The 24,160-nt window shown below is 33.9% G+C and overlaps 1 protein-coding gene across 3 annotated transcripts in view; it reads left to right on the top strand.

Annotated features, from left to right (window-relative positions):
* The window catches only part of LOC149417887 (uncharacterized), a 428,973-nt gene that overhangs the window by 339,893 nt on the left and 64,920 nt on the right, over window positions 1-24,160 (top strand). For all 3 annotated transcript variants that reach the window (XM_089639507.1, XM_089639508.1, XM_089639506.1), the window contains exon 2: window positions 12,801-13,574. In XM_089639507.1, coding sequence (XP_089495633.1) covers window positions 12,801-13,574 — 774 coding nt within the window. The remainder of the gene's footprint in view (window positions 1-12,800; window positions 13,575-24,160) is intronic.

Raw genomic sequence — 24,160 nt, 5'->3', positions numbered from 1 at the left:
AACCATTGATGTAGTATTTAGTCAATGTGCACAACACATGACCACACGAAATGTAAGCTTGTAAGATTATCACAATTACGAACCACGGAATTATCCAAAGGTAAGCTGATATCGCGATTATCGTAATATCGACTCTGCATCACCCAGAACCGTGCCAAAAAGGGGTTATACCAACAGTATTGACTATGTACTATGTGTACCGCAACCGACCACACCAAAGGGAATCTTGTTTAGTTGTCATCACCATAAACACCGCACAATCCTGTCACCATACCGCATGGAGTCGCAAATCTTGCCTGTGAATCAATTTGTTGTTTTATCCACAAAGTGGACTGTAATCAATATTTGACACAACTATTGGGTAGCTGTGGTTAACAATTAGAATTCGAAAGGAATTCTGTCTCACCCTATTCTGTTAAACATCTTGTTGCAAAGCGATATTATGGGCTTGAGGGACAAAGTGGGTGATCACTGCACTAGCTTCCGTTATAATACTCAGTATTATACATTGAGGGAGCACTTAACATATTCACGGCATAGGTTTTCTTAGCAGACTGGTTTGTACCGTAAATTGTTGCAATGTCACTGACGTAGGAAATAATTGGCTGGAGGAATGCAGGAACATATGTTAAAGGAAGATGCAACGCAACAGCGCAATTATTTTAAATTATTACAGATGATTATTATGACAGACATTTTGAACATTGTCATGATTACGACAATATTGCGTATGCTGGAACTTTCGCCCAAGGAGACATTTGGTCCCGCTGCGATTGAACTCATGTATACATTACGGTTACTGTAGGTACTTCTGATAGCGTTAATCCCGAGGGACGAAACTTTGATATATTTAAATCAGGACTTTATGTCCTCTGCCGAATCTTGGGGACCGAAAGTTTCGGGAAATGAGGAAGTGAAGTTATTGCTGGATGTTTAAATTCGTTGAAACTTACAATTAAATTGTAATATTTATCTGGTAGATATTTCCAAAGAAGCTTTTATGTTAAGCTCTTTATTTTGGATCGATTTACTTACTTTTTATTTCGATATTAGCTTTACCTCGCCACGCGTTGCTGTGGCTCTGTCTGTCCGTGCAGATAGAGAAACAATTGCGCGTGTTGCGTTTACGTCCAACAGATGGCGCTATTTTTTGTAATAACTTACTTTAAAAAAATTATGTTTTTGTAAATTGTACCACTTACCACATGATGCGAATATATATTTACAAAAATTTATAAGTCGTGTAAAAACAATATATGGCGCGGCCCGGCGTAATGGACGGACCGACGGTCGACTTTGTCCTAGCAGGCCTAGAATGTCGATCTTTCTGGGTTTATTTGAATTATTATGATTACTAAAATCTCAAATTTTTCTGTCCCTCGGGAAGCTACTAACTACTCTAGAAAAATAAAATCTGGTGCTTACCGCCAATAAAATTATCAAACCGTTTTACATAAAATATTTCAAAAGTAAGGTCCTGTTTTTATTGATCTTAAATATAAATAACTTACATCCGTAGGGATCCCTCTAGAAACATTTGAGATTTTAGTAATACGTTCATCAGAAATAATTAAAATGTGAGCGTCGAGCAAACGCCCTTTCTTAGACTCTTATGTCGCCTTAAATAACGATGAAAAGAGAAGCAAATGTGTTGATTGCTCGCGTTAAAACAACAACAGGTGCCGGACCTGTGCCAAATTACAGAGATTTAGTTTGTGGTATGATTTGCGCTTGATTGACGCTTCCGCAGAGTTCAGATAGAAATATAGTTCCATTGTTCGGCACTACTTTCCAGGAACTCTGTGCGGTGACTAAACTAAATCTGTAGTAAAACAAATAAAAACGAAAACCAAATAACCAAACGCGTGGATTCCGAAGTTCATCTCTTATTATTGTAAGGTAAACACATTTATTGGCTACACAACCGCCCTTGTGGTGATTTTGCACAAAACGGCGCTATACAAATCATACCAATATTATTATTATTACAGTTATAAAGCCAATTTCGCGAGGTCTATCAAAGTAAACAATTAATACCACGACACCTAAACCAACAGGGAAAATAAAATATACATTTTTAAACAACATTCCGACCGCAAATGAAAAGTTAATACGAAATAATTATAACTAATATTAGTGTCTGAGGGGCAATTGTGGCTCTACTTAATGTTAAGAGGAAGCTACAAGTCGAAAATGTGTACATTCTTGGTAAACCTTATATTGTAGGTAATAGGCATTAAAATCGCTTGACATACGGAGTCTAGAAATTTCAAATTTCGTTCGATTTCAAGCACAAAACTGCTTTTTATTAATTTTATAAATAATTTTATAAGAAAGTAAAAAAGTTAATCAAGTGAATCTGTCACAGATAATCTTAGCTATAATACTGTATTTTTTAGAAGTTGTTTTCTTTACGCGTTCATAACATATCTATTGAAAAAAAATTTTTTTTAGTAGTTTACATTTTTTTTTTACTGATTAACTTATTTTTTTATTTGTCTTCTACTTAAGCGAAACGATAGGAAAACCTTCAATTTATCTAAAGCATATTTTTTGGTATTCATAATGTACACCAATTCGTTATAAAGATTAATCAAAATAGTGATTTAGCATTAAGCTTCGCTTTAAGGATTTGTCCTTAACCTTAAAATTAACGAGTTTTTCGCTGAGTTGGAGAACTGGAATTGCAGTTAACGAAAAAGTCGTTCATTTTAAGGTTAAGCACAATTCTTTATCCTTAATTAGAGACGGAATTGCCCCTCTGGTCACACTACAGATGATTTATTCCATGAGGTCTAGCACGGACGTTCTATAAAGCCCTATGTCAATACGAAATTGACTAAATTCGTGATCTATGATCAGTTTGTAACATTCCCTGCACGGTAACGATTGATTAGAAATTCCGACAGAGAAAGCCCGCCAAATCTCCTTGTCTGTCAGTTCAATTTTCGTGACTTGAAATACGAAATTTTTTTAACAATATCGTTTTTTAAGCAAAAATACTTGTTTATTCATGAACGGAGGCAGATTAACGAAGCTCCTAGGATTGAAAGACGTCATTTATGCGATCAATTAAATCCACTCGTACTTGGAGAGATGAATTTCAGATACTTGTATCGTATATCTCGTATTATGGCTAAAGATCTCACTGACCAATTAACTCATTTGTGAATAAAGACCTCATTAATTCAACCCCACAACCTTCAGCCTCACAACGTAGGTACCCCAATTTTACGTAGAAAATAAGTATATTCGATATTTACGACAAGTTTACCAGGAAACCTATTTATTCATTCGTTAAAGGCCTGCAATCCCGTTTTTAATCGGATTACCAATAATTTGAAGAGATTCTTAATAAATTAGCAATAATCATTTTTCTCCGTGTGGGGATGCCATAGTCTCACTGGCTCTAGATGGTTGGGAGCAGTTAACCCTTATGCCATATTCACATTATATTTAATAATAAAAAGCTTGTATTGATTAAGGTTTTAAAAAAAAATATCCTTCCTCTTTTCAAAATTTCATTCAATTATCTCAAGACACCAAAATACATGTCGGTTACAAATAAATTCACGCCTTTATAGCGCACCGGAAAATGCTGGGTTTTTTGCAGGGTTGTTTTTTATGTATTTCATCCTTCGCATTCCCCGATTCGGGATCATTCAACCCCTCCGATTTTCTGCCCCCACCCATTCTCACCCCCCCTCCCCCATCATGCACCTTCCCCCCTCACCCACTCCCTCAATATGCACCCCCCTCCCTCATTTGATCAAAGGACACCGGAAAATGCGGAGTTTGAGAGAAATGCTGCTCGAATAGCGGTGCCCAACAGTGTGAAATATTGTAGGCATTATTCCTACACACTAGTGATGGCATATTCGAAACATGGAACAATATAATGATGTTTCGAATTTTACGCTTTCAATCTACTCTTGGCTTACGAAACGTCTGTACTTCTGATTCATTCGAATGGATACAATTATTGAAACATTTTGATACTCTACTAATGTTTTTGATTTATCGCATTATTGTATTTTTCGCCGGGGCGTTTAATTTATTTTGTTTTATTTTGACACCACGCAAACATTTGGTTCGTGATTCGTCTTCGGCTTCAACATAATCAATTTCTTCGAAGTAAAAAGATTTTTATAAATTAAAATCAACTTTTAATTCATTCAAATATTTTTTATACCGTAGCGATTTCCAATTTATTGCATTGATTTTGAAACGATTATTTTTTTCGATTCTTAAAGTGAGAGATAATTTCGAAAGGAAAATTCAGATATTCCCATCACTACTGCGCATACGTTCACACTTCTTTTTGATTATTTTTGTTTTAGAACTTGTGCGTTAGTGATGCTAGCAATATTGTCTTTGTTGAGAGTTTTTTTTTTACTCTTGGCAATACAAAGTTGGTCTGTGCAGGCTTGTGTTACGTAATTGTCTACGTCTACTGTACACGCATTTGACACTGATCATAATATTTTTTACTAACAATATTTGTATTTTTCACTGAGAACGATTTTTTTTTCAAGTAACCTCACGCAAAATACGCCTGTTTATTTCAGCAATATGTGGGTTAGTGCAAAAGCTTCATTTAGTATTTGTGTTCTCTTATGTACATTATGCATAATAAGTACTAGTTACACAGTACCTGTATGGATAAGTAGAAGTGTTGTGAGCACCTCAATAGAAAAACCTGTGCTGAGGTATTCGCAAATTTTAGAAAAAGTGTTATAATGCCGTCGTAAGTAAAAACACAGCATCTTCCATGAGATTCTCAAGAAGGATACTGTGGTTCCATCCATGCCTGCAGTAATGTACACATATAAGGTTAGTAGCCGTTACATCGTATTATTACATAGACACAATTTCGTGAAAAGAAAATGATACTAGATTAAATGTACTTGCAGTAAGACGAAAGAGATTAAAACAAAACAAAAGTAATTATAATTAATGCAAGTATTTAAAATTCAAGTATTATCTAGGGCTTTCAATCCCGGGAATTTTATTCAAAACCGGGATTACGGTGCTAGCATCCTGGGATTAAGACAACCACAGAACCGGGATTACCGGGATCCCGGTTTTCAAGATCCCGGGATTGAAAGATCTGGTATTAACTCCATTAGATATCTCTTATTAAGAGGAACGGTCAACAAAATTTGTATTATAATGGTAATGATTACTTTCAATTCTTAAATTTAACATTGAACGCAACTGAACACCGAGTAAACAAAAAAGCTCGCGATGAAAAAACAACGTTAATGGGATTCGTGATTATTATTTACCACGCGGATTAATTCGGAATCGTTTACTTTTACGCTTTAAATACGTGAGAATACGCTAACGTTATAATTTACGGTTCCCTTTGAGCGTATGTACGCGTTCGAGTTCGCATCGCATTACGCCACTGTTAATCGTGTCGGGAGAAGGGATGTTCTTTTGTTTTACATCACGGAAATGGAAATCGAGCCTCTTTCCGGGTTAGGGGTGGGGGGAGAGGGTTTGCCCGCTCCCATGGGACGAGAGGAAGTGGGAAAGGGTTGTTGTTACTGCAAACCCTGTCAACAAATTACGTTGCTCCATATACGTATTATAGGAATAATCAAATTGCGGGGAACGCTTTTTCAACTTTATTAAAGTCAGTTATCTTAAATTTGAATATTCATTAGTGATGAATTAATTATTTGCACACATTTTAGTCGTATTCAAGTATTTCTTTAATGTTGGACTTTGTTTAAACTCGTAAAAACGGCCCTATTCGAAGTTTTAACTGGCGCCAAGGGATTTTGCACCAGATGACGTCACATAGCTGTCATTATAGTCCGCGAATACGGCCCGGGCGGTATCTATGACGTCAGAGCAAAGCAGGAGCGTTCATATTTGATTTTTATTATTTTACCCATTTCATGTGGATCTCCGGGTCATTGTATTTTGAAGGATTTGTTATAATTTGTTTATTTGAGCATAGGCAATAAAACATGTTTATACATACGGCCGCTATAATGATTGTAATCAACCGGGGAATAGACGTAAAACGTGATAGATTTGCCTAATAACGAGTATAATAATGTATATTCTTTGCCACTAACTTCTTGGAATTAGTTAGAATACAAGTTATTGACGTTGAAACGGTTACTCGAAACGTTTTATTGTTCAGTGTAATCCAAATCCTTCTGGGGTCCAGCTTTGGACATAGGTCTTTGTAAGTGTCTCTAGTTTTGCCGATTCTTAAATGTTTATCCCAGTTAAAATGGGCAATTAAACTTTTAATCGCCCATTAATTTATTATATAATTGAATTCATATTCAGTTTTATTTTTAAACCTTCCTTGCCGATGCTGTGTACTGATTTGGCATATCTATAATTATTTTAAAATCTTTGTAAATATACTAAACATCGAGTTCATATTTTAAGTGTTCTTTACCAATACACGTATGTGTTGAATAAGATAATTAAAATATGTAGGTAAGTATAGAACGCAATAGAAAAATATATCATATAGGAAGATCGAAAAAAAAATCGTTAATACGTATTATTGCGTGCGGTGATAACTTGCCAAGTGTTGCGGTAGTGAGCGAGAGGTGCCGGCAGTCTGCCGGCTGTAATGGACGTTTCATGCGTATTATGCGTGACCGATATTTTTCCTCGGATTCAACACTAAAACAATTAATTAAATATTAATATTAATTCAATGATTTACATATCTAAGTAATATACGTGAACTATTCATTTTATCCAACTTAAAAATGACAGAATTCAGAATGTATACCCTATGTACTGGTTTTGGATAGGATACGATATCAGAATGAGAGTGTGTGAGGTACTCACATACTGGAATGAGGTGAGGAAATAATAATAAAGTAAAAACCCTGACCTACCCCTCGCACCTCTTCCACCTCACCCCCCGTTATATACCAACTCTCCCTCAACGCCTCCCCTCCTTAGAAGCAGTTGGGACTTTTGTGCGGTGTTCACAAAGTAATAAAAATCCCCCCCTCACAACATACCCCAATTGGGGATGCCATAGTCTCCATTGGGTCCAGACGGTTGGGAGCATTTGTGACTCTTGCGTGGTATTCACATAAAAAAAAACAATATTTTAAGAAATTCTTACTGTAGGTACTTTTGTTGGAGTTACAGTTAAATAATGTTTTTTTGGATATTTTAAAGCTACACATCTCACGATAAAAATCGATATTTCTAACTAAAAACAGTTTGCTTGCTATGAAAAATCTATACATTTTTTTGAACGGAAGTATTATACAGGATTGGAAAATACGTGTTGGTAATGCGACGCACAATTCTGTAAGGGTGGGGGGAGGGGTAGCGTTCCCACCATCCTCCCCTTTATCTTACCAGATTCTCCAAGGGGGGACCCTTGCGGTGAGTGAGTGAGTGGAGACACCGCGAGCTTCTGCTCTCCTGATACGAATCCAATTTCACCCGCGGGCTGCAGACAGTAAAAGTTAGCAGTAAAAACGCACTACGTGAGGATTTAGATATTCGGATTGATGTGGATTTTATAGTCAAGTTAAATATATAATACGAAAATTATACTAAAAACACTTTGATAATAAACTAACCCTCCGCTAGACCCGTACACGGAGAAAATTAGTATAGCTAATTTATTAAGAATCTCTTAAAATTATTTGTAATTCCGGATAAAACGGGATAACAGGCCTTACGAATGAATTAACGGGTTTCCTGATAAACTTTTAGTAAAATACGAAAATATTATCATGATGTCGGAACACGTGTTCATACAAATATGTGTTCCGATATATTAGGAATTCACTAAAAGTTTTCCAAGATACTGCCTGCGATCCCGTTTTTAACTGGATTTCCAATAATTTGAAGAGATTCCTAATAAATAAGCAATACTCATTTTTCGTAGTATGATAAATATAAAGTAATTATCAATACATTAATTAGTGTTTTTTTCTGAAATAATTATAAATATATTACTCTTTTTTAGTGACGTTTTTAATAAAATACCAGCGCAGCCCCGCCTAAAATCGTGGAATATTAATTTTTTAATTAAATAAATGTATTTTTAAATAAAAAAAATAAAAATTGCCACTCCTGCGAATTCAACCCCGATAAACTGCTTAGAAAGCAAGCATACTTACCAATACACCATCAATAGAACGCCGGCATAAATTCCTTATATTCACTGAATATAAAATTAAACATATATTTCAGAATTTTTTATACGCCCATGGGGCTTTTACATTTAACCGAAATGTAAAAATAAATCAGCATGTTTATTTTTCAATTTAATTAATTTCTATGGTACTAAGTGTGTTGAATGTTTATCGCGTAGTTTGTTTTAAGGATTAACTCTACTGTAAGTATGGTTAGGCATGCGAATTTACCCTTTTCGAAGGGGTTAAAGTCACCCTTTGATCCGAATAATTTATTCAAACGATTTTTTTTTTCATTTTCATTACCAGTTTGCAAATTATTTAGAAAGTTTAGTTTAAATCCTCGTGTGCGTTTTTAGTTCTTACGTTTCCCCTTGCCGGCGTCGACAACTCTAGGTTACCGCGCGGTATAAATAGTATGGTATAAAGTGCAGACATATATATAAACAGTGGCGGCTCGTGACTTTGTGGGTGTACCAGAGTGTTAATTAATAATAAAATGGCATTATTAATGCTTTTTTTCTTCGAAAATTTGATGTTTCGTATTAAGATTTTCAGTAAACTTCAGTTCGGCCATACGCCGCACGGATTTCCTGAAAATCTTCATACAAAAAATCATTTTCATCTACAATTACATCAATAATCTATGTTTTGTTAATATTAGGACTCTAGAACACCCAAAAGTCACGAGCTGCCACTGTAAGGACGGGTTGTTTCGGAGAATTCGAACAATTCTTCAAATTTCAAAGTTAATTTTCAGGTTCTGTGAAAGATTTTTTCAAGTTCTGTTTTTATTTCAGTTCTGTCAAGCAACTACCCTATGATGATATAATAACAGAACTTGAATAGGACTTTTACAGAACCCGGAAATCAACATTGAAATTTGATGAATTGTTCAAATCCTCCGAAACAACCCGTCCTAAGTAATGTTTTTGTTTTCCATCCATATAATTTGCTTTTATTTTTAAAGTAAGTAATTCCTTTTTTATATAATATTTGAAGCAGCAATAACTTTTTTACTATGAGCCATGAATTTTTCTAATATATTAATTTAACTATAAAAAAATCAACAAGGCCCTCAAAACTTAGCCAAAGCCGGGTTGTAATAATAATAATAATAATACTTGGATGGTTTGTATAGCGCCGTTTTTGTGAAAAAATCACCTCAAGGTCACTACCAGTTCAACCACAGCTTAAGTTGATTTCCATTTTACAGCTTCTCTGAGGTGAAATTTCACAATATTTATAGTACTTATAAATTCAAGCATTATTAATTAAATAAATTCCTTTAAAAACCTTTTAACAAATCCTCCGTAATTATTTCGTCATTTCGTTAAAGAAAGGCGGCCCTAAGCGCTAAAGATCATAAATCCGAGTGTTTTTGTTTTGACAAGCTCGCTGCTGGCGTTGTGAAATCTCCTGAGCCGAAGTTAGCCCAGAGAATTTTCTACCGTTATCTCTTCCTATAGAGCTTTTACTCTTTGTTGATATAAATTATTTCGGTTTGTTTAATTTTACTAATGAATAATATTTATGTACGTTGGTCCTGTGTCTTGATTCGCGTCTAATGGTTTATTGTAGCCTTGTATAAAGATATCTCATGTAAATGCAAGTCAAAATTACTATATTCGTCTTTTATGATATATAATTGTATATACTTGTTATCTCTTTCTGCTACGTGCGTCGTTTATGAGAAAGCGGGGGAGGTTACGACGTAGCTATCAACGGTATGTTTATAATAATAACATCACTAGGTTCTGGATATTTTATCATTATTTTTGTAAATTTTTTTGGTGTCTATTTTCTAGTTTGCTAAAGGTTCACACTAAAAAATTCACAATACGATTCAATATACATACCTACCGGAATTTTCGGAAACTCCTCTGAAAATGCCTTCGTTATTTTGAAGCCCGCGCATACCCAATTTCTACCGATTTATAACAAGTTTCTCGTTAACTCTTTAAGTTTTTAAGTTCTAAAAAAAATATATGTTAATTTTTAAAATAATATCTCTACATTTATTAAGCCGAAAAGTTAATTATTTGAAATGCAAAAAATAGCAAAGTAAGCTCAGAAAATTATTAAAATCACGTTTTGTTCTATTATTTTATATGTTATAGGCATGCAAAAATTCACAGTGTATCTTTAAATGCGACTAAAGCATTTGCCGAGAGATTGTTGCTCTATTTCAAACGAGTCGTGTTTTATTAAATATTTTCACCATTTTCGCTTAATTGTTAACGTTTTTTTTTTAATATTGGCGCGTTCCCTCTAACATTCGTATTTAGATATCTCCCTTTCGTAGTAAGCGTTCAAAGATGGTTTCTTCGAACGCTTACTACGGGGCCTTGGGTCAGCACTCGAAATTCACAATACGATACAATATACATTCCTACAGGAATTATTGTTTCTTACACATTTGAAAATGCCTTTGCTAGTTTTAAGGCTGCCCCAACCTACAAGATATTATAATTAGTGTATAATTATTTCATAAAATTTTAAAGATTGCAGTTAAAGCGAAACTTAATGCCAAATCACTATTGATTAATCTTTATAACGAATTGGTGTAGGTACATTATGAAAATCAAAAAATATGCTTTACTTAAATTGAAGGTTTTCCTATCGCTTCGCTTGAGTAGAATACAAATAAAAAAATAAATTACTCAATAAAAAAATATAAATGCAAACTACTACAAAACATATTTTTTCAATAGAAATGTATGAACGCGTAAAGGAAACAACTTTTAAAAAATACAGTATTATAGTTAAGATTATCTGTGACAGTTTCACTTGATTGACTTTTTTGCTCTCGTGTAAAATTATTTACAAAATAAATAAAAACCACTTTTTTGATTCAAATCGAACGTTTCTAGACTCCGTTTGTCAAGCGATTTTAATGCCTATTACCTACAATATAAGGTATACCGAGAATATACACATTTTTGGCTTGTAGCTTCTAACGGCTGCGCGGCCTTTTTTATACAATACTTAGATTTGGATTTGAAGCCAAGAAACCTAACCAAACTAAATAATTTGTTTTTTATTCAGAAGGTATAGTAAACATCTTGTACGGAAAGTTGCTATTAAATATTTTTATTTTGAATTATGATAATGTAATTATTTAAAAAATAATTTTACCTTCCTTAGTGTTTTGAATACAATTAAAAATAAAATTAAAAAAGGCATTTTTATAGTAGATTAAAAATACGTCTTCCAGCGAATAATTACCATCAACTCACAAATAATTTGCAAAGTTGCTCCTAAAATCATTAAAAAAAAGTATTTTGCTACCTATATTTTGAAATTTTAAACGCAAATAAATAAAGTTGCACTTATCCGTACTAGATATTTGATATGTCTTTGGATTAAAAAGATATATTTTTTAGTTTGGCTGCGTATTTTGGTCTCAAATCTAAATTTAAGTTTAGTAAGGGCGGTGCTGTTTTTCCTTTTTTCATTCACGAGAGATTTTAGGGCGCCCACAGACGATAGACTTTAGTCGCGGCGACAGTTACGACGGCGGCAACAGGCTACGAAAACTATTCCAAAATTCAAAAAAGTCATGTGCGCACCTCCATTAACCATAATGCATTTTTATGCCCGCATTTGTTACAACGCAACTGTCTCCGCAACTTACGTCTCTCGTCTGCGAACACCTTTAAACATTTTTTTGCGATGTATTTATTGAATTTACAGATAAATGATATACTTTATTTATTTATGTCTATTCTTGAATACACATTTTACAAATGACTACAATGGTTTATATTGTAGTACAGAAAAAAACACATAAAAAAGGTACAAAAAATAAAGAAAATAGGTTGATATAGGTATTAAGTTAAGTGTATTTGTAGTGTGTTCAATTCTTAGGGTGGCTAAGTCCTCCATCACAACACAAGCAACATTTTAAGCTTACTGTGTTGGTAGTAAGAGATTTTCAAATATTGTCAGGTTATTCGTAACCCGGGAGTAAATAAATAAAGTCGTTCTTTAAAAAAAAAAATAGGTAGTTTAACAACCGTGCGTGGGTGATATTGTATGTTACGTGAACACCTCACTAGGAAAACCTGTGCTGAGGTGTTAACGTGTTTGTGATTAAGTGTGACAGGTATTTACTGTGTAGACATATTCAAACATAAAAACACACATTTCTATGTGAGTGAATGTATTTTTGAATAATTCTTGGAAAACGTGTATAATATTTAATGTTACTTATTATATTTTGGTTATGTTTGGTTTGGAATTATAATCTTTTGAATAAAGTGAATATCTTGATTTTTTATCCAGTCTACGATATGTTTTTTTAAAAGTTTGAAAATGTATTTACAGTCAGTATTGTTTCAGAGTAATGGGCATACTGTTAAAAAGTTTGTTTGCTTAGTATTGAAAGTTTCTTTGTCCGTGTGTGGTGTCATCGGAATGTTCAGTGTTTTATTTGTTGAGGACCTGGTTTTTATTATGGCTTAGCTTTATTATACCAAATACTATACTTTTATAGTATAGTTACTATAGGTTTATTAGAAGTCTACGAAGTTGCGCTTAGCGCCGTTTTGAGTGCTGATCCTTAAGATTGTTTATAAACCACTAATGTTTTAATGCATGTAATGTCATAATTTTTTATGTATGCTAACTTTGTCCTCTTTTTGTTCACAGTTTGGGCGGGAGGAGGGGAGGGGGTGCGCGCGGCGGTGCGCGGGGCCCCGCTGCGCCTCGCGTGCACCGCGCCCGATCCGCGCACCGCCGCGTTAGCCAAGCCTAAACACTCCAACATGCTGGACATCGCCAGCGGGTACCCCCCCAGCCAGCAGCCCCTGCCGCAATCCCAGGAACAACCCTTGCCGAACCCCAATCCTCCGACCCCGGCCGAGGAACCTAAACCCACCACAAACAAACTCCCAAACAATACACGCAACAAAACCCCAATGGGCATACTCAAAGAAGACGATTTTTACTACGACAGCAACAACGATAGCGACTACTCCAAAGGAACAGAAGAAATAGAACTATACCCCGATAACGGAAGAGGAATCTACGATGACGATATAATAGATGATTTGGGCCAGCCGAAAAAGAAACCTGAAGAAATCGTCACATTCAAAAAGAAACAAAACAACAAAAAACTTGAAAAGAAACAACTTGAAACAACAAGAAACAAATCAAAACAATCAACCAACCAACAGAAATCTCCTGAAGTCAGCGAACCAGTAGTCCCAGAGACAGTTGGTTATATTTGGTATCACAATGGAACGGAGATCAGCGCCAATGAGACCAAGAGATTCGTTCTGTCTGATGGGACTTTGTACTTCAAGAAGTTCGGGAATAGGAGGGGGCAGAAGGCCGGGCTGCAGGATACGGGGCATTACAGGTGCCTGGCTGTCGGGAAGTATGGTGCCATGCTGAGCACATCCACTGTCATTACATTTGCAAGTGAGTACTCTTCTGATTTCTTTACTCCGTGTGCTTTTCAGACATCTAACTTAGTTTGAATAGTTTAAAAGACGCCTTTTCTCCATGAGAATTCAGAAAACTAAATCCAACACAGACTTATAAGCTATGCTACCGTTTATGCAATACACAATTCATTTTCTCATTAGTAAAACAATATTCCAAATTAAGACTTGTTTTCATCGTTATGAAAGTTAGATAAGTAAAATCCTAAAATCATGCTTTTTTCGCTTACATCTTGTACTGTTCGCGCCGAGAAAGAAGTGCTCCTTGCGGGGGAAACTTTCGTATCGTATCGTATTTTCTAAACTATCGTACAGATATGTTAGATTGGTAAAAAAAAATCGCGAAATTACATATTATATAGTTCACTTCGAATTTCCTTCATTATTGATTCCTTTGGAAGAAATATCCTGAAATCACTCTTAACTTCTTTCAATATGTTTTTACGTCGATTGCATTTTGAGTTTTATTTTTATTTTTTATATATATTTAGATTACCTACTCGAGTTTTGTTGTTATGCGAGTTACCTACATTAATAAAACAAAATCGTTTTTCGTACATATTTTTTTCATTCTAATTTTTTGTTGTTTTTTCGGAAAGTAATTTGCTTTGAGTAATTTTACCTCAATATTATTTTTACTGATAGAAACGTAAAGTCTCCACTCCCTCCCGTACCAAAAGAGTAATCAATATTAAAATTATTATTACTTTTTTTTACTATTCCAACCCAAAACCGTATCTTTTCAATGAAGCCTTACTTATGTTGTAAATTATGAATAACAGTCGTGTTGATTCATCATATCTGCTAGAAAAGATAGCATTTCGTTGCCCTGAACACAACACCAGATCGAACGACTTAATTAGAACACCACACTGTAAAGCCAAATATGCGCAAAACACTTTAATAGGACGTATCTGTAAAACTCACAATGCCTCTAGAGATGTAGACATTTTCAAGTGTAACATGAAAACATATAAAATGCAACTTACTAAACTGATAACTTTATTTTTTATTTTGTCAAATAATCCTATCATCTTTGTTTATTTTATTGTTTTTATTATAATCATGCGAACACTGTATTACTACTAACTGTTTTTAATTGTTTTTATAACATTTTGTAATTCCTTATAATGTTTATTCTTTATATTTCTTTGTCATTTATAAATATAGTGTATAGGTGTAAATATTGAATCAACGACTAGAATTAATGGAACATTATTGGTCGAATATTGTAAATAATTGCTGTTTATGCCAAATATTTAAATGACTGTTTGTTTCCTAAAAAAATGAAATAAAATAAAATAAAAATAACATTATTTCAAAAAGGTACATATTCCGGGAAACCTTCCTTCTGTAGCTTTAGAATTTGTGTGCAACAAATAATAGGTTTTTTTACCTGTACTTGTTAAAAAAATACGTATAATGTATAATAGGATACAGGTGGTTATAACATTCAAAATACACGTAGATCGAAGTTAATATAGATTGTTTTAATTATACTTATGTCTCTTGGATATTACACAGGTTATCCCTCTTCAATCAGTCGGTGTTTGGTTGCAATATTCTATCAATTTCGTGTATCCTTGTGTCCCAGATCCACTGTTCTATGATTGCTTTGAATATATATTGACATTTTTTAGTTTTTTGTAGGAGTGTGGTAATTTGTTGGAAATGTTTTGCAGTTTTCTCCATTTGTGAGGATAATCGGCAAAACTTAATTTCACCATCAGTTTCTATATGCACAAGTGGTCAATATAAATTCAAAACAAGATCGGACCCAAAACACTACCTTGGGTCACACTAAATGTTACGTCAACTGGCTGGCTAGTTTTATTACCAATTTTTACAATTTGTTTTCTCTTTGTCATGTAACTTAAATAATCGTAATTCTTTATCTGTGATCCATATGTTGTAAATTTTAAGGTACTTTTAGTTTATGGTGTCAAAGGCTTTTGAAATATTGAGGAATATTCCAATGCATTTTCTACCTGCATCTAGATTTTTTAATGTTATTTATAACTAGGGAAATGGCGTCAGATGTACCCTGATTTTTCCTAAAGCCAAATTGATTTTGTGATAATATATTTGTATTTTTTTTTATTTATTTATTTTTTATTTTTTATTTTAGCGACTATATAAAATAATTGTTACATACAAAATATAATGGTGAAATTAAGTATAAAATATTGTATTTCTTAGTCCTCCTCACTAGGGGGTCCTGTGCCGAGGCGGACTAAAGTTATTTAAATATGGTTTATTTGTCTTCTATGTCGTTTTTAGTGTCTTCTATGTCGTTTTTAGTGTCTTCTATATCGTTTTTAGTGTTTTCATTAGGGTTTTTTCATTGACCTCTTTCAGCCATGTTTTTATTAATGATTTGTATTCATTAGGATTTTTTATTAGTTTTATGTCTTGGGGAAGGATGTTATGGAGTTTTGTTGCAAAGTATGTATAGTTTCTTTGTCCGAATGTGGTTTTATAACTTGGAATATTTTTTATATCATTTTTGTTCGATCTAGTGTTATGCATACACAGTCTAGTAGAGGATTTGTTATTTTTGAAGAGCTTCAATAATATATTTTTGGCATATATTTGCTGTACATTTGGTACGTCAAAGGAATTGAATATTTCAATTGAAGGCGTTCTAATTGGTACTTTCAATATGGTCTTTATGATTCCTTTTTGAATCGTATTCAGGTTGTGTAGGTACGTATGTGTAGCAGATCCCCATCCTATGATTCCATATTCAATTCGAGAATGACATAATGCGTAGTAGACCTTTTTAATATCCTTTTTATTTAATACGTTTCTTAGATTTTTAAAGAAATATATAAGGCTTGTGAACTATTTAAAATTAACTATTGACTTTGATTGGTTATTTTGTCCCGAATTCCAAATTAAAGTTTTCGATGTAAAAGGCCGCCCAGCCGCCCCTCTTAAATGTCAAAATTCATGTAATTTTGAATTTAAAACACGTCAAACGTAGTATCGCCGAGGTGAAAACGACGAGATTCGAATAGCTAGGTGTAAACTAATCATTCTTTATGTCTATTAATTTGCCACATTTCACCCCTTATTATTAATTCCCCTCACAACATATCCAATCTTGAGATAGTCCCCCGGAACCCTAACAATAAGCACTTGCATTAAATTTTTTTTTAATATGAAACCGCACAAAAGTCCCAACCGTCTGAACCCAGTGAGACTATGGCATCCCCAATCGGGGTATGTTGTGAGGCTGAAGGTAATGGGGAAGGGAAGGAGACGGGGTAAAAGAAAAATCGGGAAGTACCTGGCTATTCAGTTCTGATCACCAAACACGACTAAAGCCATTTCAAGCAACTTCAGAATGGTCGTCTTACACTAGGGCAATACTGAATGTATCTTTCACTATGGAACGTGCCGCAAATATACTACATATTATTCTAAATGAATAAATTGTGATCAAATAAAATTTACTTGCGCACGCCGGGATTTGAACAGCGACCTCCAGCTTGCTAGTCGAAAGTCTTATTGCATATCGTGTGGTAATTGGTCATCTATTTTAAAGTGAAAATTCTCAAGACATCCAGCGTAACATTTAATAAATCACCCAGTCTACAGAATAGAGAAATATATGCCTGGATTGCCAGGCGTCTTGCACGCACGTGGAATACAGATCGTAGTTTTGGATGTTTTTAGGAAATTTGATCTAGTGCTTTTTGACTCCAACCAGATATATTATTTTTATCTGGCCATGACGTAAGCCGGCTGTTTCTCAGTCTTCTCTGACGCTGAAGATCGTTGCTTTGTGAAATATATTTCTTTCACGGCGGTGAAAGACCTGCAGGTGATGTGTCGTTTATTTTTCAATTAATTTTAATGATATTTCTCTCAAGGCCAATATCATCTTTGAGGATGTTGTATATTTTTTGGCAAAGGAAAGAAAGAAAGTTACGGGAAGGAAAATGGTATGAGGGGTGGGTAGGAATCTGGGGGTCAATGTGTCCAGGAGTGACGGACGTATGAATCCATCCTTCCCAGTGCGATGCAAGAGAGAGAGTCCGGCTGGAGAGGTCAATAGGTCTCCCTCAATCAGTCTCTCCCGATCCGACCCGCCACACAGTAGGTGGACAAACGCTTCCGCCGCTAAGACCTAGACAAACCTCACCCCATGAGAGCACCTCTGCTAAATTAATTATGGCAGGGGTGTTGGTTATCCAATAAATGGCTCCCGGGGCGGCGGTACCATACCCGCCTTCCAAGTTGTTATTCTGTTGATTCATCGTAATTGAAAATACCAATTTCCTCCTCTGTGCCTCTGTCCGTAACTCCTGTTAAATGAACTCAAATTTGGTTTGAATTTCATTTTCATTTTCAAAATTCGAATAATGTTAGGAGATGAGATACGAACTGAAAAAATTGGTTCCCCTTTTTTACCTTTAATTATTCCTATTTGACCTTCAACACTTTAACTACCGATTCCAATTCCCGCAAACCTGACTATGACTATCCCGTAAGTTTTCACCGGTCTGCCTGCGCAAGTAAAAAATACTTATTTCGGTTGTGTAACCCTGGTTCAATGAACTCCGGAACTCGGACTTTTTTTTTTGAATTTTTAAAATTGACACTGATATTTTAAGAATTCAAGCGATAAAGTATGTACCCGTAAATTAAAACATTTTTGTGTATATGTTTTCTTGATTATTCTGCAGCAATTTTCTTTGTTCCGATTTGTTTACATAGACTGTCAGCTTCCCAAATCCTACAATTATAATATCCCGTGATTTTTCATGAGTCTACGCTAATTACTTATACTATTTACCTATTAACGCAGTTTTTCTTTCTTTTTGATGTACAGGTTCGAATCCCGTTTTAGCACCAATTTTTTGTTTTCCACTGTCAGTTTGTATGCTGTGATGTCGGTTGGAGGTGATAATGTTCGATGGCTTTTAAATTGGAAAATTCTGCAGATTTATTACTAATTAACCTTCACGCCGTTCCCATCAGAGAAGATGTACCGTCAAACAACTAGATCTTTGCACGCACACCATGCTTCAAATTCAAATTGAACATTGGCCCGAATCAAATATTAGGTTCACTTGATCGGGCTTTTTCTTCATCGGACCTCCCCGACTTAATATTTATGTAATATATTCTCCATTCTTCGTTAATTCGCTCTTCAAGCCCAAGCCATCTAAACGTCTCTTTCTTAATCATGCTCGATACGTTCACATCAACCTTCTCTTTATATATTTCCACATTTTTTACACGGAAAACCGTGGTAAAAACCGCACTTGCATCTCAGGGATCCCATTTCTACAGCATTCAGTCTAAATTAATCCTGCCTCTGCCAGTTTCATGTCTCTTTACCATGCATCAGGGTAATTACCAGCACTCCATTGTGGACTGCTAGCTTCGCGTCTTTGGTATTTTTTGTTAGTTTTTAATGATATTATACTGATCCGGGAGATATGTTTTATCTTAAAACTAGTCAATAAAAAAATATTTTATCATTTTTATTTTTCCAGACTCAAATAGACCTACGTAGGTACATATCATTTACTCTTTTCTATTTTTCTAGACACAAATAGACCTTTGTAGGTATATATCATCTAATCTTTTCTATTTTTCTAGTAACAAATAGACCTATGTAGGTACATATCATTTACTCTTTTCTATTTTTCTAGACACAAATAGACCTTTGTAGGTATATATCATCTACTCTTTTCTATTTTTCTAGTAACAAATAGACCTATGTAGGTACATATCATTTACTCTTTTCTATTTTTCTAGACACAAATAGACCTTTGTAGGTATATATCATCTACTCTTTTCTATTTTTCTAGTAACAAATAGACCTATGTAGGTACATATCATTTACTCTTTTCTATTTTTCTAGACACAAATAGACCTTTGTAGGTATATATCATCTACTCTTTTCTATTTTTCTAGTAACAAATAGACCTATGTAGGTACATATCATTTACTCTTTTCTATTTTTATTTTGAATCTTTTAAATTCAATTATCCATGTATTTTATTTAAGGTTTTTGTTGCAACTTTGTTGTTTTTTTTTCATTATCTTTATACTTTCTTTATTGTTTTAATTTTTAATTATTTACATTGATACAAATGGCTTGTAAATTATTATGTAAAAGCCCATTAGGGCGTGTAGTAAAAAAAAAAAATAATCTCTAAATAGTATTAAACAAAGTCACTATCCGCGTCTGCTTATGCGCTTAGTCCTTCTAAAATATGCAACAGAGTTTGATAGAGTTTTCATTATCATTTAGATAATTTCTTCTACAGGTTTATATATACGATGTTTATATATTGAAAAAAGAGAAAAGTCGAGCAACAACGGGTACACGTCAGATAGTGGTTAATAAATGGTTTTGGAAAAATAAAAATGTTGATGCTTACCCTGCATCCTCTGTTTAGGACTCTTATACCCCGCAAAGAAATTCCATTATGATTGCAATATCAATGACAGTTTTGCCAGCCTTAGTTTTTCCCTAAGGAAATGGACGACCTTCGTAAATTCATGTGCTCCGGATAACATCCCTGCAAAATACTTAATAATCGCTAACTCTGGTTATTGCCGCTGGGCCCTTTTGGCGACTTATCCGTTATAACGAACATAAATCATGTTTTTTTGGAAAACATCACTTAGCAAAACTATGAACTGATTCTATCTGGTTCGATAGCTCTTGGAATATACCGGAAATATTTCCGGCCGCGAGTTTCTTTATAAATTATAGAACATCGAAAGGGGAACGGAATGAAACTATGAGAGGATGCCACCAGAATGAAAGTCCTACCTTTGGTCCTGGTGTCCTCAATGTTCCCTCTTTCTGCCAGCACGTAAAAAAAACTACACGGCGTGATTGCACTTAAGGCGAAGCTTAGTGCTAAATCACTATTTTGATTAATCTTTATAACGAAATGGTGTATATTATGAATACCAAAAAAATGGTTTAGATAAATTGAAGGTTTTCCTATCGTTTCGCTTAAGTGAAATACAAAAAAAAATTACTCAAAAAAAAATATAAATGTAAACTACTAAAAAAAAATATTTTTTCAATAGAAATGTATGAACGCGTAAAGAAAACAACTTCTAAAAAATACAGTATTATAGCTAAGATTATCTATGACAGTTTAACTTGATTAACTTTTTTGCTTTCTTATAAAATTATTTACAAAATAAATAAAAACCAGTTTTGTGCTTGAAATCGAACGTAGACTCCGACTCCGAATCTAGACTCCGTTTGTCAAGCGTTTTTATTGCCTATTGCCTACAATATAAGGTATACCAAGAATATACACATTTTCGACTTGTAGCTTCCTCTTAATTTTGGAATTGCAACCTAACACCCTGCTAACAGAGGCGCTGTAGAAATTGTACTGGTGGTACTTCCCGTCTCCCGTGACAAGGTAACAGGACGGGAAGGTGGGGAATGAATTATTGCAGATAATAATCGGTTATATGCCTGAACACTATCTCAAATATGCCACTACACGGAGAAAAATGAGTATTGCTAATTTATTAAAAATCTCTTAAAATGATTTGTAATTCCGGTTAAAACGGGACTCCAGGCCTTGCGAATGAATTAACGAGTTTCCTGATAAACTTTGAATAAATTACATATATACTCGTATTATCATGATGTCGTAAAATTGTTTGTATCGTCATGATATAACATCAATATACATTCGTATATTGATGTTTTATTAATGATGCCTGTTGAGGTTAAACGTAATGTATGTTTTTATCTGTGCATTCGTAGATGTCATTAATTTAATTATTTTATGTTAATACACTTTTTTAAGTTATGTTTTAAAATATTTAGACCAATTATTGGTTTGCGCCCGTACATAAGCAATATCAATATGAATTATAACCGGTCAGTAGCTGAGTTGGCATCGCGTTTGGATCCCACCCAGGCGTCGCGGGTTCGATTTCTCGGCTGGCTAAGTCCTCCGTCACAACTCAAGCAATATTTTCCGCTCATTATGGTGGTACTAATAATCAGAACACTTTTGAAAAATGAAAAAAAAAACACCTTTAAAACTTACAAAAATCCATAAAAAGTTATTGAAATAGAATTCCAACATAAATGAAAAAAAATTCAAAATTTGAAAAGCAATAAAAGCCTAGGTAGGAATTTACAAAAGGGTAGTTATCCACTAATACATTAGTAAAAATAGATTATGCTTGATTACAAATACAGGAATAGAAAAGGAGAGAAAAAGGAAACCAGACAAATCAAAATACGACAAGATAATTTCGTATTTTCGTTTTTGAATGTACTTAAAAATATTATTTTGAAGCATTATTTTGAATTTTTTTAATATGCTGTTTTTATACATATCTGGAAGGGAGTTATATAGTGTGTAGGTGTGTGCTTGGCTTTGGAGATATAAAACATTCGGCTGCGGCGCTTTACTTTTTACCATTTATATATTTTATAAACACCGTTTTATAAAATACAAATAAATTTACGATACCACCGACTTCAGTTGACTATGTCAACCTGTATGTTCCCTACCACCCGCGGCCCACGAAAAAATTTAAATTGAATAAATTTGTACTTCGATGAAAAAAGGTTGATCATCACTGCTCTACATTATAAGACTCCAAGAAATCTGTCTATACTTTGATATCACGCATTGCAATCCAAACAACGCAAGCGACAGATCTCATTAACTCTGTTTATTTTCCTTGCATTTATCAATCCGAGAGACCACCGATGTTGATAAAATTAATCTACAATGTCAATCTGTTTATTGCGGAGATGAAGAAAGGGGGTAAAGTAGAATGGGAGAAGGGGAGAGAAAGGTTGGCGGTAGGAAGGTAAGATGAAAAAAGGAGCGTGTTATCTGTTCCATCCCACTCTATTTGATTTTATTCCTCATTTTCAAACCACGAGCAATTTTTCCGTGAAAGAACCAAACGATTTATGACGAATTTAGTATTTGGTACGACAGTATGCCACTTTCCAGAGTTTGCTTTTGGATTGATTGGTCTTAAGCGTTGATTTAAAATTGATATAAAATTTACGTCGTGGTATAAACTATAAGCTCAAAAAAAGTGTTCATATGGATTTGATATGTGACTTAAAATGTCTGTAAGTTAATTTTCATACAAAATTTAAATTTGGCTTTGAGTCCAAAATACCCAACCAAAATGAAAAATATTTTTTTCATTCGAAAGGTGTTGTAAATATCTAGTACGAGTACGAATATGTGCTACGTATTTAATTTATGTTTCAAATATGAGCCATTATAGATTTTCATAATTTTAGAGATATGTTTGACAATTATTTGTGACTTAATGGTTATTGCTAAAAAAATAATCTTATCGTTCCTACTATGAACATATAATGAAATGTTAAATATGAATTCTTAAAAAAAATATTTTCACTGACTTAGTCTTATTTTAACTCAACCGTTTTGAATTTCATCTGTTTGTAAATTTATTCATATGAAACGGGAAATTTTAACTTTCATATTCGCATTTTTTAAATATAATGATACCTACCTGTCCGAAAAAAGAATTATCTTTGAGATAGTGACTTTACTTTGGACTAAAAATGTCTCCTTTTTCTTCCTTTTTGATTAAAAATGTCTCCGTGATAACTCAATACAATGACAACACACTTTAAAAAGTGATTTAAAATCATCAAAAGTGATGAAAAACTAACCTATGAACCTAACCTACCTTACCTATTTAACTCTTCAGGCCTTGGCCATATTTCGACAGAAGGTCGGAGTATTTCCGCTTTGCAAATAAATTGAATATATCTGAACGTATCCGAAAACTAAAAACTCTTTTGAAAGGTGATGATAAACGCTTTCAAAAATTACTATCCATCTATATAAATAAAAATGTAAATGTTCGTTCATTGCATTGGAAGACGCGTGTTTTTTTTAAACAGTGCCACCTTTTGGATGTAAAAGAAAAACGCGCTATTGTTTCTCTATCTGCACAGACAGACTGAGCCACAGCAATACGTGACGGGGTACAGCTACTTAGAAATAACATATTTTTTGAAATATTAAATTTTTTATGTAAACATTAAAAAAATGGCACACTTTCCTTCTTGTAACTAAAATTACTTACAACATCAAAAATATATATAAAAACACACGCATCGTATTACAAGCATTTCTGTCACCTTACTTTTTTATCGTTTTATTTAAGGCGATGCACTACGTCGTGTAATATTTTGAATCGAGCCGCCATCAATAACACTCCTTACGTAGATGGCGATAAGGCTTAAATTCCCGCTTAACACCATCCAGCTGTTTTGATTTAGGCAAGAAAAAAACATGGCCAAAAAGTGCCTTTTATTTTTTATTTTTTTAGTGGATGTTCAGGCATAAATGGTTAAATTTTTTCCGATCATTTTATAAATAACTTAATTTGCCACATTATACAATAAAACCACAACCGAAAATGGGTTCGTATGTAGGAAATTTTGAACTTTAAAGCAGTTTTCATAGGCCTTATAAATTATTTTTTTCTGGGCTTTTAAAAAGACTTATGTGAAAAATACTCGATTATTTCAAAGGCCAAGAT

This window comes from Hesperophylax consimilis, chromosome 14 (genome assembly GCF_061612785.1).
Source record: "Hesperophylax consimilis isolate HC1 chromosome 14, BYU_Hcon_1.0, whole genome shotgun sequence".
Classification (NCBI taxonomy): domain Eukaryota; kingdom Metazoa; phylum Arthropoda; class Insecta; order Trichoptera; family Limnephilidae; genus Hesperophylax; species Hesperophylax consimilis.
Note: the sequence above shows the minus strand (reverse complement) of the source record. Positions and strands in the feature narration are given on the sequence as shown.